A 16,151-nucleotide genomic window follows, 5' to 3' on the forward strand; every position below is an offset into this window, starting at 1 on the left:
TTTATTTTTGAACTTTTTTAATTTGTATCTGGTCTCAATCCATATAGTACAGTATTGACAACTGGAGTGTATGATATATAAATCTTATCACAAAATGGCACAATATCAGGCCTATACATGTTATAGTGTTTATTTATATTACAAGGCGTATATACTGTCATAGAAACATACTATTAAGATATATTTGTACAAAAAAAGTGCATAGAGAGGTGGGCCTACGATATCTTCTAGCCCTGCTACAGTACCTATACTTGTCCTATTAAAATGTATTGCATTTCTAGAGAAATCACCTAATTTATAGATATACAACCAAGGCTATTCATCTATGGGTGATAACACAAATCAAAAGTGTCTTTTCAGTCATCTCTTCAATTCTGTCCCACTTATCCATGGTAAAATAAAGGCCCTTTTTTTAGTAGCCATCATCATACTCATTCTGGGCCTGCTGCCGGGCCAACATGGCCTGAATGAGCGCGCTGGAGCCTGCGGGTGCTGGGTTTTGTGGGGGTGCCGGGACCCACTGAGGCCTATCCTCTTCCTCTGCCCTCTGCCTGGCTTGCATGACTTGCATCATAACACTTGACACAGAAGAAGTTGGATCACTTGCATCATAAGTTCCTTCCACTTGCGCTCTTTGTCTGGCTTGCATTGCCTGTGTGACAGCGCTGGATGTGTTTGTGGGGCTTTCGTAATAACCTGCGCTATAGTGTTCGTTCCTTTCTTGACCCTCGGCCCTCTGCCGGGCCTGCATGGCCTGAATAAGAGCACTAGAGGAGGAGGAGATGTCGGAGGGAACTGGAACTCCGCCAGTGCTGAGTCTCTCCTCTTCCTCCTTCTCGAGCTGCTGGCGAGCGAGTAACGCCTGAATCATGGCGTTTGAGGTGGACTGACCGCCTGAGGAGTGGTCATCTGGCCTCCGTTTGGAGTGCTGAAAGATGTGAAAAAATATGCAGAGAAATTCATAGCAAATCTCAGGCTGAAAGGTGAGAGTTTGGCATCAAAAAATCCTTACAACACACCTTTTTCGGATTCTTCTGTTTTGATCTTTTATCAGGGTGAGATTTTTGGAGATTTTGGAGTCTCTCTAACAAGAAGGACTTGTCTTTCCCTTCCTGATTTGAGAAAAAGACAGAGTTAAGGGATGAATTAAGTACAGCCAAGCAATAAATGAAGGAATCGGTACCAAAAAGAAGGAAAAATATCAAAAAGTGAACACTCACATTAACAATCTGTTCTCTCAGTACACGAATACGGAGCTTGCGGCCCCGAGTGACTTGCCAGAAGATGTATATGATGACTCTGAAAGCATGATAATATGACATGACATTATGCAAACACTGTTCCAGTCTGTAACAGTCTATGTTTAAATAGTCAAATAAATCAACCGCAGAATGGTGACTGGTATGATGCAGTTGCTAAATGTAGCACCCTGCTTATACTCTACAAAGAAAGTGTATTAAGATTACTATTAACAAAACATTAAGCACATGGATTTGGTTTACGTCCTATTGATACATATAACATTACAGCCACATTTGATATTAGAGAGAGTGAACATGGTAATAATTACAACTACTAAACAGCAAAGTTAGTAAACCAAACTAAATGGACCTTGAGGTAAGATTATTCACTCATTAAGGAGGCCCTATTATACTTTTATTCCTGTAGAGACTGTTAACTAGGTTTTTGTGAATGTAATTGGACTTTGTTTATTTCAGTATCATCATGACATCACTATGTAACACTGTGCTTCTGTTGGATAGCGCTCCAACACATTGTATATGATAGGCTAAGGGGAGTGACATCTCTAAGTGGTGGACCAATCACAACAGAGCCGGCCAGCTAACCAATCAGAGACAGAGCAGACTGGGCTCTGGTTACAGACAGAGGGTGAAAAGAGGTGCATGCAGCACAGGCAGTATGAGAAAAATAAAGAGCTTTTTGAACATTAAAGCATGGAGACATGTCACAGTAGAAGCACAAAATACAAATATGAACCTGGCATAATAGGACCCCTTTAAGGACATGATTTTCATGATTTTTTCTCTCTTGTTTTTTAATTTATATTTTATGCATCATCTCAATTAATGTGACACACACCACATATGCAACATGACACCTGCACAATCAACTTACATGATGATGAGTGAGATAAGAAAGTAGAAGATTTCACTCCTGATGACATTTTGGTAGATCCAAACCACCCAGTGAGAACTAGAGGTCTCCTTCAGGTGAACCATCCAAACTTCGACCACATTGTAGGTGCTGTTGAGTCCCCGGAAAGGACCACAATGCTCTGAGGGGGTCAGACTACAGAGCAAGACAAAGTAGACAAAACCAATCAACACCTTTAGGGGGGTTTGTGTACCAAGGGTATGTTATAGTTTTGTTATCATTTTGTTGTTGTACAATGATATTCTTTGACTCCAGGCTGTAGGTCATGTCCTCGTACCTCCAGGCGGTGAACGCAACCATAGAGACGGCTCCCACGAAGAAAGGGAAGAAGAGCAGGGCGATGAAGATGGTTTGCATCTGAGCGGCTCTGCCTGACCGCCTCGGAGGCTGGCAGTTCTGGGTCAGGCTGACCTGGGGAAGTGGTAACAAAACACTCATACACATGAACAAATACATGACACACAAAAACTTTTTCCCTCATTATTATTGCACTACCACAATGATGTTTTTTAAGTTTACGAAACCAGCCTACACATCATATCTGTTTCACTCCATAATAGAGAACATCAAGAACTCATCAGAGCTTTGAATAGTATTGCTTCAAAGGTCATTCAGCATGTTCATGAAACATTCAAGAACACCAGATCCATCCTGAGTCAAATTACCAATCGTTCTGAATTAAATTACTCTGACATTGATTGATCTTGCCTGGAACATTGCAACCAACTTGTTTACTTCACATATCCCAATATCTAAGTCCTTTCCAAAACAAAAAATAAAGCATGCTGTCAGTGTGATGAAAGGATTTGAATCAAATATTGAACCAGCTGCACAAATAGCAGAACGTGAGCGCAAAACATTAAAGAGAGCAACTAGGGCAGCGATGGCCTTGTATCTCCCTGTGGCTGTTTGTCATCATAGCAATTCAGTTTACAATCACCAAGGCTATTAATTAAGTGTCATTTACCTTCTTTAAGTAAAACAAAATGAAGAATTTGAGGATCTGGATGGCAGGCAGCAGAGGAGAAAAGTAAATACCAATCCTATGAGGGGGAAATTCACAGTTAGCTAACTATGCATAGTAAATGAGCATTGACACCAGGAGAGAAACACAAATCTTGATTTTAAATTCATTGAGTTGTTAGGTCCTGTGGTAAGCAGAGATATGGACTTTGTGAATAAAAAATTAGACTTCATATCGACTCGACAAAAATCAAGACTTGTAACTTGACTTTGATTTCAACACCAACATTTGACTTAATTTTGGACTTTTGACTCTAGAATACTATTAAAGGTGGGGTAGGTACGTTTGAGAAACCGGCTCGAGATACACACTTTGTTATATTCCACGGAATCAGGGCCGGCCCTGACCAACTTGCTGCCCTAGGCAAGATTTTTGCTGGCGCCCGCCCCCCCCCCCACAAAATGCAGACACTCACTACGACTCGCGCATGCATGCACATGCACGGTTGTGGCATGACCACCAAAACAGAAAGATATGGACACAAGATGTGTGCAAATGTATTTAGTTTCCTATCTATTTGAACATGATTTATCATTTAAGTGGGGGGGGGGGGCCTAACCTCCTCTAGGGCATGCTCCCCCAGAATTTTTATTTAATATTGAAGTTAAAAGCATCAATCTGGTGCACTTTGAGAGCAACATTCAGAGATCTATGGATACATCTCTCAACACCAGGGGCGGTTCTAGGTTCTTTGGACCCCCCCGTGGCCCCCCTGGAAATGACAAAAAAAAAGTTTATGATTAAACGATTTATTGGCTGACGGAATAGGTGTAACTAACGATATTTGTCATTCTAGTCGGACCCATTAGAGCAGGGGTCTCCAACACGTCGATCGCGAGCTACCGGTATCTCGCAAGCCCTCCATAGCCCCCACTTTACAAATATGTTTTGTTTTGTTTTTTTAACGCAAGCCGTCATCGCCACGGAGGAGCACACAGCCTCTGTGAGCGAGCGAGACAGAGAGTGAGAACTAGAGAGAGCACACCTTTATCTATTTAATATAGTTGTACAAAATAAAGTAAGAAATCATTCCAATGTGTACTATAGGACAGTAACAAAAAAAAAAGTTTAAAAGGGGAGTGATTAGTAAAATATGCATAAATAAAAATAAAGAATGCTAACTAGGTAAAATAAGATAAGAATAAACTAGTTTAAATGATTTGTTATTGGTTGTGATCATATTCTAAAGATGTTTGGATCATTGAAAAGTATACAGCTCCCTTTCATATGAGTGTTGAGAGCTGTATCCATAAATTCATTTTGTGCTCCAAGTGCACCAGATTGATGCATTTAACTTCAACATTTAAAAAAAAAATATTTTAGTAAACACTGACCCAAACAGCACACAAAGGTATTAATCATATAATAATAGTGTAATGAAACAAATACCAATAACTGTATTGCATTGTTTTCTTATGCGCAATTACTTAATACTGTCTTTCTCTTTTTCGTCCTCCATTTATTGTGCCCCCCTCAGAAAATAACTGGCCCCAGCCTGGCCCCCCCAGTCAAATTGGTCTAGAACCGCCACTGCTCAACACCCATATGAAACAGAACTGTAAGCAGATTTTCTCTTTCTCTATGGATATTTTACAAATCACTCTCCTTTCAAACTGTATTCTTGTTTATTAATAACTACATTTTTGTACTGTCATATAGTATTTTATACCTGTTTTTCATCTGTTCTCTTATTTTTTTATAACTATAATGATCATATAAAGGTGTGCCTTTACCTCACTGAGCCTCTCAGTCTTTCAGGAGAGAGCTCTCTAAAGCTCCCCCCCCCCTGCGGCCGCAGCACACAGAAGCTGTATACGATTTTGGGAGTTTGATTTATTTTAAATGAACACGAATACAAAATTAAAACCTATAATTGCATACTAAAACCATTATTTAAAAAAAAAAAACTATTAGACATAAACCTCTGGGTTTACTGAGGCTGGGGCAGTTCAACTTGATTTTGGGTGGGGGGGTGCCATAGTTTATTGGCGCTGTACGCAATATAGCGTAGTTCTGTTAGTTTAAGATAATAAGATGTACTTTGTTGATCCAAAATCGGGAAATTGTGTTGTGATGAAATGTCCGCCCCCGTTGGGTTAATGCACCCTTAGCATTCGCCTATACTGCATATGCCAAGGGCCGGCCCTGCACGGAATGCTCTTAACATCCCGATAGCAATGAATATCTTAAGTACTTTGACAACAAATCCATTAAAATATGTCATCTGTGGAAGCCGTAGTACTGTAAAAAGCACAACCAATCATTTTAGCCGGCCGGCTAAAGTAACTGGATGGCCTACCTGCCTGTCAGCCTTCCATCTGTGCACCAACTTATCTCGTGCCCTCATTGGTCATGTGCGCGTTCCTGTGTGTTGGAGGAGGGGCTCTGTAAGGAAGTAGCAGATTTCTTCCGGCTGTGTATTTTCAAATTCTAGCGCACTCGAGCTGGTTTCTCCAAAATTACCTACCCCACCTTTAATTTAGTTTGAGCAAATAAATACACATTTTAAATGCATTCACAAACTTTGTATATTTCATATATTATTACTCTCTTAATAAAGTACAACTGGGAAAGTACAAATTGTGTTTAGGACTCAGGACTTCAGTGCAAAGACTTGAAGACTTGACTTGAAGTGCAAAACTATGACTTGGTCCCGACTCTGGTATTGGTAAGTGTTGAATGTATTGCTCTTACCAGGCCAGAGTCTGTGCATAGATCAGTTCAAGGACATTTCTGGCTACGTCAAACTCTGGAACCCCCAGACGTGGAAGTAATCTGGTCCCAATCACACTGTTGAGGGGAAATTAGACATATGATTTACATGTGAGGTTAACCAACCCCATGTATTTGATTGTGAAGAACACAAACAAACAGAAAGCCACTCACTTGCTAAGAAACTCTCCAAAGAAGGATCCCAACATTAGAAAAAGGAAATCAACAATGACCAGTCGGTACAAAGCCTGTCCTACCATGGACTCCCAACACTGGAAAAACATTAGGTTCATGAATGACTGTCTTTAGCGATGGAAACTGATATAACACATTTTTGGGTTAAACCCTGTCAAACATACCGAAAACTTTACAGCCACCACATTCATCCAGTTATAACACAAGACAGCCAGAATGGACATCTTGAGTAACACATTTCTGTAAGTGGGAAAAGAGAAACAAATATTTTATTCAAGATTGATGCTTGAACATTTTGGGAATTATGCTAATGTGCTTTCTTGCCGAGAAAGATTGATACAACTGTCCCATGCATACGGTAAATATGAAGCTGGAGTAGGCCTACGCTTATTTTAGCTTATTAGCTTAGCTAAACATAAGGACTGAAAAAAAAACAACAAGCTTTGGTTCTCCCCCTATATATTCTTTATGCTAAGCTAAGCTAATCAACTGCTGACTCCATCTTTGCATTGAACGGATAAATATGTCATGAGTGGTATCATTCTTCACGTCTAATTCTGGGCAAGAAAGCAAAAAAGTGTATTCTGCAACAATTCTTTCTACTACTACTTAAAATTCTCAATTTTATGCACTTTAAATTAATTTGTCTCTGCTGTCTGACCTGACTACCAGTGCGTAGATCTGTTTGCGCTGGCTGGAGTAGTGCTCAAACTTGTTGAAGAGGGAGTAGAAGAGCGGGACGACCAGGTTCATCAGAGACACCACAAAGGGAACCAGCAGAGTCTCTGCCTCCTGCAGCAGAGACCAGTTGGCAGAATCTGTTGCCCGCTATAAAGATAACAGATGGATAAGGGGTTAGATCAGCTCAACATATTGCTAGACGGACAACACTGTGTGCAAAGAAATGAATCAATCCCTGCACTGCCAGTAAATGACTCGACATATAACTGTCAGTAAGTTGCAATCTTATGACGCATGTTGATACTGAATTTAAAGAACAATTGCTTTATTACCATGCCATAAAGTACGATGATACGTATTTTCTCAGAGCATGCAGACAAAGGGATCAGTAAGAATATTTTTCTGTTAATACTGGTTTAATGGAACAATAAGACTCGTACAGACGAAGAAACCTCTATGTAGTCTAAATCAAACAAAGAACACTTATTCCAATTTAACAATAAAACTTAGTTTCAGTTTAGTTTTGTGTACCTGCTGTTCGAATTGGCAGAGATAATAGATGCTAGCTCCAGAGCCGACAGCCAGGCTAGTGGAGAGCAGCCAGGCACCCAGATAAACCCCAAAGTGCTTCAGACTTTCAGAGAGGCTTAGGCGCTCCCTCTGGGCCTTCTCTGACATGGACTCCTGAAAAAATTACGAGGCGCATGTTGTGTTTTAAAACAGGAATTAACCTTTGAGATAACTAAGGGTCTGAAGTTTGATGAGCGCTTATTGTGAACAAATCTTTAAAAGCTTAGATTGGCAATAAATTAGTTAATATATTCAACATGGCATTGAGAGCTGCTCCTACTTGATATATTTTAACACAGTAATAGTCACCTTGAGTTGCACTCGTAGATTGTTTTTGCGCTGTCTCACTGCCTTATCGTTGGTAATATTAAAGTCCCAGCTGCACAGAAGCTGCCATGCACTGTTTGAAGCAGGGTCTGCTAGCACATAGTTTGTCTTGAATGAGCTGGCCATGCTGCGTGACGAAAAATAGGCAATGTACATTGTATAGAGTTGAAACTACTTCATGTAATTTAATGGAATTTAAGGAAATGTAAAATGTTCTCTACATTATATAGTTGTATGGACAATTGGACTGACCTGAAGATAAGTGCAATTCCACACAGAACCATGTAGACTGCAATGGTGAAGAAATAAGCCAACTGCATGTTGTACTCCACTAGATGCACCTTGGTTTCATTGCTGTAGCCCCCGTAGTACATGACAGTGTTGTTGAAGTAACCCTGGAGAAACCAAAACACATTTATATTGCATTGGGAAAAATACATATTTATTGAGCATCTTCACATAAGGCCAGACAATGTAGTCAAAAACATAGTTTTTTCCTACACTGGTCATGTTACGATGTGTATTTACCTACTTGTCTGTGATTTTTTCTTAAATGTACCAATATTTAGCATTTAAAGAATATTTTATACAACGATAATTGTCCAAATGTAAGTAATGAACTAGGGAAGTTAATTGGAACCTGGATTAGTTATTCTTCATAGCCTATTAACCTGTAGTGTCTAATACGTGTCATTTTAACGATATATATATCTTTAAATATAAAGATATTGGTTTTGTGTAACATTTTATTCCTAAAAACATGGCACATTTTCGTTTTATTTATTTTTTATAACCATTGACACTATTTTCTGATTTATGGATTAAGACAAAGAGATATCCAAAGTAACCTCTGTAAAAACCTTTATCTCTAATATGTCAACATAAGGAAACCACACTTTTGAACCTGTCTCTCATCTTTCAGATATCTGTTCCGGGAATTCATGCAAACTAGCACATCATAAATAAGATACTTTGTTGTTTGCATGTTTGCATATTTGAATAACACTATGGGGTTTGATTAAGCTGTGGGGTTATATATCATTGTGGGGTCATATGTAACGTTACACATAATAATTTCATATGAACATAACATTTTTGATTTAGTAATCATCAGATCCTCCTTCGCACTCTCCAAAAACTTGGAGTTTCAGGCTCTGCACTTTCCCTCCTCACCTCATACCTGAAAGACCGTACCTACAGGGTGACTTGGAGAGGGTCTGAGTCCGACCCTTGTCAATTAACTACGGGGGTCCCTCAGGGCTCTGTTCTTGGTCCCCTCCTCTTCTCCTTGTACACAAACTCGCTCGGATCAGTCATTAGCCCGCATGGTTTTTCTTACCACTGCTACGCTGACGACACCCAATTAATTCTGTCCTTTCCCCGCTCAGAGACCCAGGTCGTCGCACGCATCTCTGCTTGTCTAGCTGACATCTCTCAGTGGATGTCTGCTCACCACCTCAAGCTCAACCTTGACAAGACTGAGCTGCTCTTCCTCCCGGGAAAAGATTGTCCAACTCTTGACCTGACAATCAACATCGGCACCTCAGTTGTTTCCCCGACTCAGACTGCAAGGAATCTGGGTGTGACCCTAGATAACAACCTGTCCTTCACTGCAAACATCGCTGCTACAACCCGCTGCTGCAGATACACGCTTTACAACATCAGGAAGATACGTCCCCAGCTGACTCAGAAAGCGACTCAGGTTCTGGTCCAGGCTCTCGTCATCTCACGCCTAGACTACTGCAACTCCCTCCTGGCTGGTCTACCTGCATGTGCCATCCGACCTCTGCAGCTCATCCAGAATGCAGCGGCTCGTCTGGTTTTCAACCTTCCTAAATTCTCCCACACCACTCCGCTCCTCCGCTCCCTTCACTGGCTTCCGATAACTGCTAGAATCCTCTTCAAGACACTGGTACTTGCTTACCGTGCTGCGAATGGATCTGGCCCTTCCTACATCCAGGACATAGTTAAACCGTACACCCCAGCGCGTGCACTACGCTCTGCATCAGCCAAACGACTCGTTGCGCCCTCGCTGCGAGGGGGACCCAAGTTCCCATCGGCGAAAACACGTGGGTTTGCTATCCTGGCTCCAAGATGGTGGATTGAGCTCCCCATTGACATCAGGACGGCAGATAGCTTGCACATCTTCCGGCGCAAACTGAAAACTCATCTCTTTCGACTCCACTTCGAGCGTTAGAACGATTAACGAAGCACTTTTATACTAATAAAGGACTGGATTACCTAAAGCCAGTTGAGTAGCACTTGAAATGTTTGGTTCTATGAAACCTGATATACTTATATGATTCTGTTTTCTTCAAGGTTGTGTCTTCCTGGTCGAATGTACTTATTGTAAGTCGCTTTGGACAAAAGCGTCAGCTAAATGCAATGTAATGTAATGTAGTAAAAAAATATTGAAACTTTTTAGGGACCATTTGGATAGTTGTGGCTTTACAGGTATGTGTAGTGGTGGGAGCCTCCACTTACTGCTCCAGTCAGTATCTCCAGTCCTCTGAAGCTCACATTCGGAGATATGTTGGGCCAGGGGCTGTAAACAAGCTGCGGGATGGTAATAAAGCCAAAGTTCACCAGGAAGGAGAAAATGTTGAACATGAGCAGCCACTTGAGGAACATGAAGTAGGAGAGCACGCTGGTGCCAAACGTGCCACCGATCTCTTTCATGATGCCCTGCCACAGCTCCAGGGTCTGCCTGGCTGATCTTATACCATATCCGCACCTGCGGAAAGACTGTGTAGCATACACACATAGGTGATGAATCAGATGGTTTAGTTGTTTAAGTAAGGCGTTGCAGCATGTTGTTTACTTACCAGTGACATGTTCTCAGAGCAGTCTGCAAAACATGTGAACTGGCGAGATTTCTTGGCAGACTTGAATGCCAGCACTTGGCTCCTGTTGAAGAAATGTAGAATATAGTTAGAAGTAGAAGTCATTTTTTTAACCTACTTTATAAAACTTTATTAACACATTTCTTAAAGTAATAAAAAGGAAACATGATTTAGGGATTTGTACATTAGCAGTGCAGGTTAATCATAAGCTAGATAACAACATTGTAAAGTCTGTACATTTACTGTGATGTTTTATTCGTAATAATCTGATCCTTATATCATAGTTCTCTTCTGTAGCATGAACATTTTATACGTATATTATTTGTGTTTTTTTCAACATAATCAATCCATAATCTTGCCCAGAAAGGTATTATCATACTTTAAATGTTTACTCATTATTTATCATACATTTGATTTATTATTGATAAGCGGATTCCGAAGTATCATAAATCTAGTTAATTTGTTACAATAATGACATTAGTGCCTTGAAAATCTATATTTCCTGATGAGCTAGAAGATCTGCCAGAATGATATAATGTTGTAGTGTGCCGAAAAAACCTTTGGACTGTCTGTCATTTTAATAGTTTCTTGTGTAATGTGCCCTGAAACAAGAGCAGTGCGTAATTCTGTCACTTTTCCTCTAGTGATCAATATTGCAACAGTGTACCTTGGCATTGCGTTCCATATTTATGGTTCCCAGCAGGGTGTAAAGGTTGTGCTTTGTGCCTAGAAATAGTCTAACAAGGAAGCTAATTAACATATTCTTCTCAGTGAAAAACCCACCTTATATGTTTCTTCTCATCAAAGCTCATTGGAAGGTCCCGAATCGCCCAAATTCTATCTCGTGTTGATAGGGCAACAAGCTCTTTTACCAGGTTCTGTTCCTCTGTCACACACAGGATGACAAACATTTTCTATGTAAAAGTTGTATGAATGTAGATTATATGTCACTCTTCACATTCAAAAGCTCTTACCATTCTCCATCTCGTTCCTTATGGCGTCCTCTGTGAAGGCTACGTGGTTAGGATCACCGTTAGGAAACATGCTCATCCGTCTCATTGATATTCTCCTCCTTCTCATCGTCATGTTACCTGAAGGAACAAACATGAAGACAATAATGTGCCTCATCAACCAATCGTTCTAAAAGGAAATTCCTTATTGCGATTTATTTGTCTGTTTTGCCAACATGTGTTTGCTAAATAATAGTTTTTTGTGTTTTTTTGAAATATTCAGTTGTATAATAAATGGTTAAAATGACCATATTTTTTTTGCATTTATTATATTTTTTGATCATTATTTTCATTATTTAACAAATCATTATGGACCTTTCAAATAAATAAACATTACATTAGAAACGCTTCACTGTAAGAGGCCGATGGGATCCATCATAATAAGAACACAGGCATAAACACATTTTTGGTTAAGGAACATGTCATAAATCTGACATATGGACTTAATTAAGAACATACTTATTAGTGAATGATGCCCATTGACTTCTGTTGTTCGGCTGGGATTGCCAAAATAAACTTGAGATCTACAGGCAAACTCCCGGGACAGATGGGAAAAACAGGAGCAGCATGACCGTTATCAGGGTCTGCATTTTTAAATGTAAACCTGCAGCTGCTCACACATGCAAACATTTACTCTCCCACCGCAGCTTGACTGAGATTTACTTTGTCTCTTTATTTTTTTCCTGATTAATTACAGCACACAAACGTTGAACTTATTACCTTCAGTTATAGTGCACCACCAAAGTACAACTGATAGCAATGTGAGCTTTTTGTGGTGCTATACTACTGACTTTATCTTTACTCCTGATTAAACCTATCATAGCCTACTGTTGGCACCGAAGACTGACTACTGTGCCAACTGTGTATTTCAAGAGACTAGTGTTATTCACAGGTAATATGTTAACGTTAAGTCTTTAACATTTAAATTATAGTATAATTTCACTCTGTGAGTCACACTTTAGGCTATGCGTTGAGCTAAACGTTAGCTTGCTAGAATGCTCTCAGTTCCAATGCTAACATGCTAATCAAAATAAGTTTCTCGTTATTTCAAGATATTATGACATTAAATTGTGAGAAGGTTTCGTTAGAATGAGTCACAGGACCTTTTGTTTTTATCACAATGGCAGAATTAGGCTGCCTTAAACTGAAGAGTCATTCTAAAGGGATTTAGTTACAGTATGCGTGATTAACATGGTGCGGTCACACATACCCAAATATCCACTTTCTAAACAGACATTTCCAAAACCTTTATATTGTGTCCTTCAGATTAAGACGATATTTTCCCGACAACCCCTTTCCCTCTGTTTCATTTTCTTTGCCAACTTCCTTGTCACTGTTCTGTTTTGCAGACCTTTCATCAATGATTATCCAGTACTTAGCTAACTTGATTGATAATCAAAGTCAACAAGTCACATTTATTAAAAAGTATTGTCTTGTAATGCACTTTACCACTTTTACTGTGTGTTTAGCAAAACCATGCCAACAGAGCGCAACAAAACTGTGAAAATAAACTATTATCTAAGGAGTACATTTAGTTTAACCATTACCTGATGTTGTGGAAGGAAGGCGGATGGAAAGTGATCGATCATACTGAGAGTCAGGTGGGATTTGGAAGGTACTGTGATCTGAATAAAAGAGAGCAGGTGCAGTAGAAGTTTCAACAAACTTGTCACTGAGCAACACAAAGAGGTACATAGAAACAAAACGACATAGCCTTAGTTGTCATGCACAAAAAAGATACATTGATGCTGGGATAGGCGGACTTTTCTTGACGTCAAGAGGCAACATTTCCAAAGAAAGTTCTCAGCGTATTGTAATTCTATTGATATTGCAGTATTCTGCATCCATTCCTACCATTAACAAGAACAGACATACAGTAAACTGTACGTCATTCAGATGATTTTGAATAGGGTTATAAAGCAGCAATTAAATAAGAACTACCTTTCTGTTTTGTTTGGGCCTTCAGAGCCTTTTCAAATGATAATCTGTTTTTAGAGGTTTTAGCTTCTTTCATGTGGGATTGAAAATGTTGCTAATTGTTAAGGCTTCTGCTAATTGCAGCTGTAAACTAATGTGAGCTAGATGTGAAATGCAGCCACAAGCTGCTGGGTGCTAGCCGCAGTTGAGTCTTTTGCTACGGTTAGCAATAGGCTAAACATTTAACAACATTTCTTTCTATCTCAAAGTGCAAGAGAACATTGTCAGACTTTCTTTTGGATAAGTCTGTCAATTTTTAGGTTGCTAAAAGAGTTTGTGCTGTTGGATCATGCTATCAATATCTAAAGGGCCATACACATGCAACTGCATTTATAGAACAGCCAAAACAAACACCCTTTTTCATCACCAGAGACAAGAAAGTCAAGGCCTGAAAACAAGGCAAATCTATGTTTCCTTTCAGACCACTGAAATTACAATATGCTGCAAGGTTATAATTTAATTTTTGTCAAACGACCCAAAAAAACCATACTGCCTATCCCAGCTTTACTATTGTTCCATAGTCCAAAAGATGTAGCTTGGCCACTCACTGATGTCATGCTGCCATGAAGGACTCCGAGGGCGTGTTGAGATGTGGCCCATGGGGAGGCTTTCCCTCCCCCTCCAGCTCTCCTCCTGCCAACCCCCCCGCGGCACCCTCCTTAAAGCATCATCACTGCTGATCTGACCAGTGGAGTAATGTCCATCTGCACCCTCACCCCGGGCGTAGGGGTTAGTGTGGAGGGGGGTTTTGCTGGAAGACCTAGATACCACAAATGTGTGACGATAAAGAAAAAACATTGACGTCACACTGTTTGTGTTTATAACACTTAAGAGCACTGAGGTTATCAGTTCGAGGAAGGAACTGGAATTTCAAGTGATGTTTATAATCAGTGTCATAGATATGCTTAATATTGAGCGTTTTTTAAGGAGGTGATATCATATCCTACAAGGAAGTGCAGGATAAGGTTTCTGAGTAGAGACCAACACACTAATGTATTTGCCTCTTAAAGTTTACCGTAATGTTTAACAGAAGAGTGTTATATACATATGCTGCTTGATCCTTGAAGACATCCTGTTCATTATTTTATAGTACATGACATGCCCTTTGAGTACAATCAGCACCCACTCAAATACACGCTTGGTATGTAAAAGAGTAAAACACATTTTTCAGAATAAATAGTTCACTGATGCACATTTGAAGACACATTTTATCATATTGCAACAAACCTTCTATCAATTTCCAGAGTCTCGCTGTCATGGTAGGCAGGGTTGAATAATCCTCCATTACTGTAACTTGTCATGAGATCCTTCAAATTGATCCTTTCGCTCTTCTGTGAAGACAACAGCGATACTTTAGCTCAACCTGAAGCAGTCGCTCTATTGATATGTTGATAAGATTGATAAGAGAATAGTCCTTCATTGAGTGTTGTATTGAAGCTTCCTATGCCAGCTTCAGAGTAAACAAGTAGCATAACACCAAGTGCCTTTCTGTGCACAGAGTGACAGCTACATTGTCAGGGGGTAAGAATGTGTTATTTAATCCCCTGGTCCCATCATCATTAATTCAAACATTAGGTTTGGTTTCCACCACATGGAAAGTCTATGGTTCTACAGCCACTGAAGGACGGCAGACTAGGAAAATCAGAATGAACAGAAAACTGCAGTGTGATACATCAATAATGGAAATTGGAATCTCATCTAGCAGGACTACAAATAGTGTATGAGTTAAAGTAGTTTATCATAGATTATACTATGCTGTCCAGATAATTAAATAAAATCTTGATAAAATACTTTTTCTCACACCCTGCTTACCTTGTTAATGTGTGGTGATGTTGGAAAATAATACAATAGAAAAGTCCGAACAAAATGCTGGAGAGTTGCAGAAATAAATGTCTTCTAGTTTTTCTGTAGTCCTTGTTGACCAAGCGTGAGGAGTGAATCAGCCTGAGCACCACCGTCCGTGAGATAAAACCAAGCACTGTCTGGGTACCAGGAAGTGTTCGCTGAGCTCATAAAGGTAAAAGTCCACTGCTTCTGAGTGGGTTAAGTAAATCCCATGTGGACACTTTGTGATGTGACAAAAATAATTAAACCCCCTAAGGTTAAAATGTAATTGCCATTCTTATTAGGACATGCAGTGTGTGTTCAAGAGTCCATGCTGTATCTGCTGTAGTTCCCATGTGGTGGTAAAAAGATAGTAAAGAAAAATGAATAGAGACAGAAAAGAAACCTGCCAACAACTTAAATGTCCTTTAGAAGAAAGTGCCCATGCAAAATGGATGTTATTACCGTTGCCCACTCACTAACTAAAAGGGGAATTCCTTCCCCTCCCGTAAACATTAAACAACATGCACTTCAAGTCTCCTTAGGCAGCATCACTTTGCCAGATATATCATGCGTTGTTGCTCACACACACACACACACACACACACACACACACACACACACACACACACACACACACACACACACACACACACACACACACACACACACACACACACACACACACACACACACACACACACACACACACACACACACACACACACACACACACACACACACACACACACACACACACACACACACACACACACACACACACACACACACACACACACACACACACATTTA

General features: G+C 40.0%; 1 protein-coding gene across 2 annotated transcripts; it reads right to left on the reverse strand.

The window, feature by feature from the left end:
* Positions 1 to 15,497, reverse strand: tmc5 (transmembrane channel like 5). Of its 2 annotated transcripts, XM_034239297.1 has the most exons (21): positions 15,327 to 15,497; positions 14,742 to 14,845; positions 14,063 to 14,274; positions 13,085 to 13,162; positions 11,502 to 11,618; positions 11,311 to 11,413; positions 10,510 to 10,591; positions 10,169 to 10,429; positions 7,937 to 8,079; positions 7,667 to 7,811; positions 7,319 to 7,471; positions 6,768 to 6,934; positions 6,271 to 6,346; positions 6,086 to 6,183; positions 5,894 to 5,989; positions 3,143 to 3,218; positions 2,453 to 2,586; positions 2,137 to 2,310; positions 1,221 to 1,299; positions 1,020 to 1,112; positions 1 to 928 (listed from the first exon to the last, which is right to left on the reverse strand). In XM_034239297.1, exons 2-21 carry the CDS (start codon positions 14,813 to 14,815, stop codon positions 413 to 415), a joined length of 2,877 nt encoding a protein of 958 aa, XP_034095188.1. In that variant the 5' UTR covers positions 14,816 to 14,845; positions 15,327 to 15,497; the 3' UTR covers positions 1 to 412. The 2 variants fall into 2 exon arrangements, with proteins under 2 accessions (XP_034095188.1, XP_034095189.1); XM_034239298.1 differs by lacking the exon at positions 10,169 to 10,429.
* Between the last annotated feature and the right edge of the window lie 654 nt (positions 15,498 to 16,151).

The sequence above is a fragment of the Gymnodraco acuticeps genome, unplaced genomic scaffold (genome assembly GCF_902827175.1).
Source record: "Gymnodraco acuticeps unplaced genomic scaffold, fGymAcu1.1, whole genome shotgun sequence".
Taxonomy (NCBI): Eukaryota; Metazoa; Chordata; class Actinopteri; order Perciformes; family Bathydraconidae; genus Gymnodraco; species Gymnodraco acuticeps.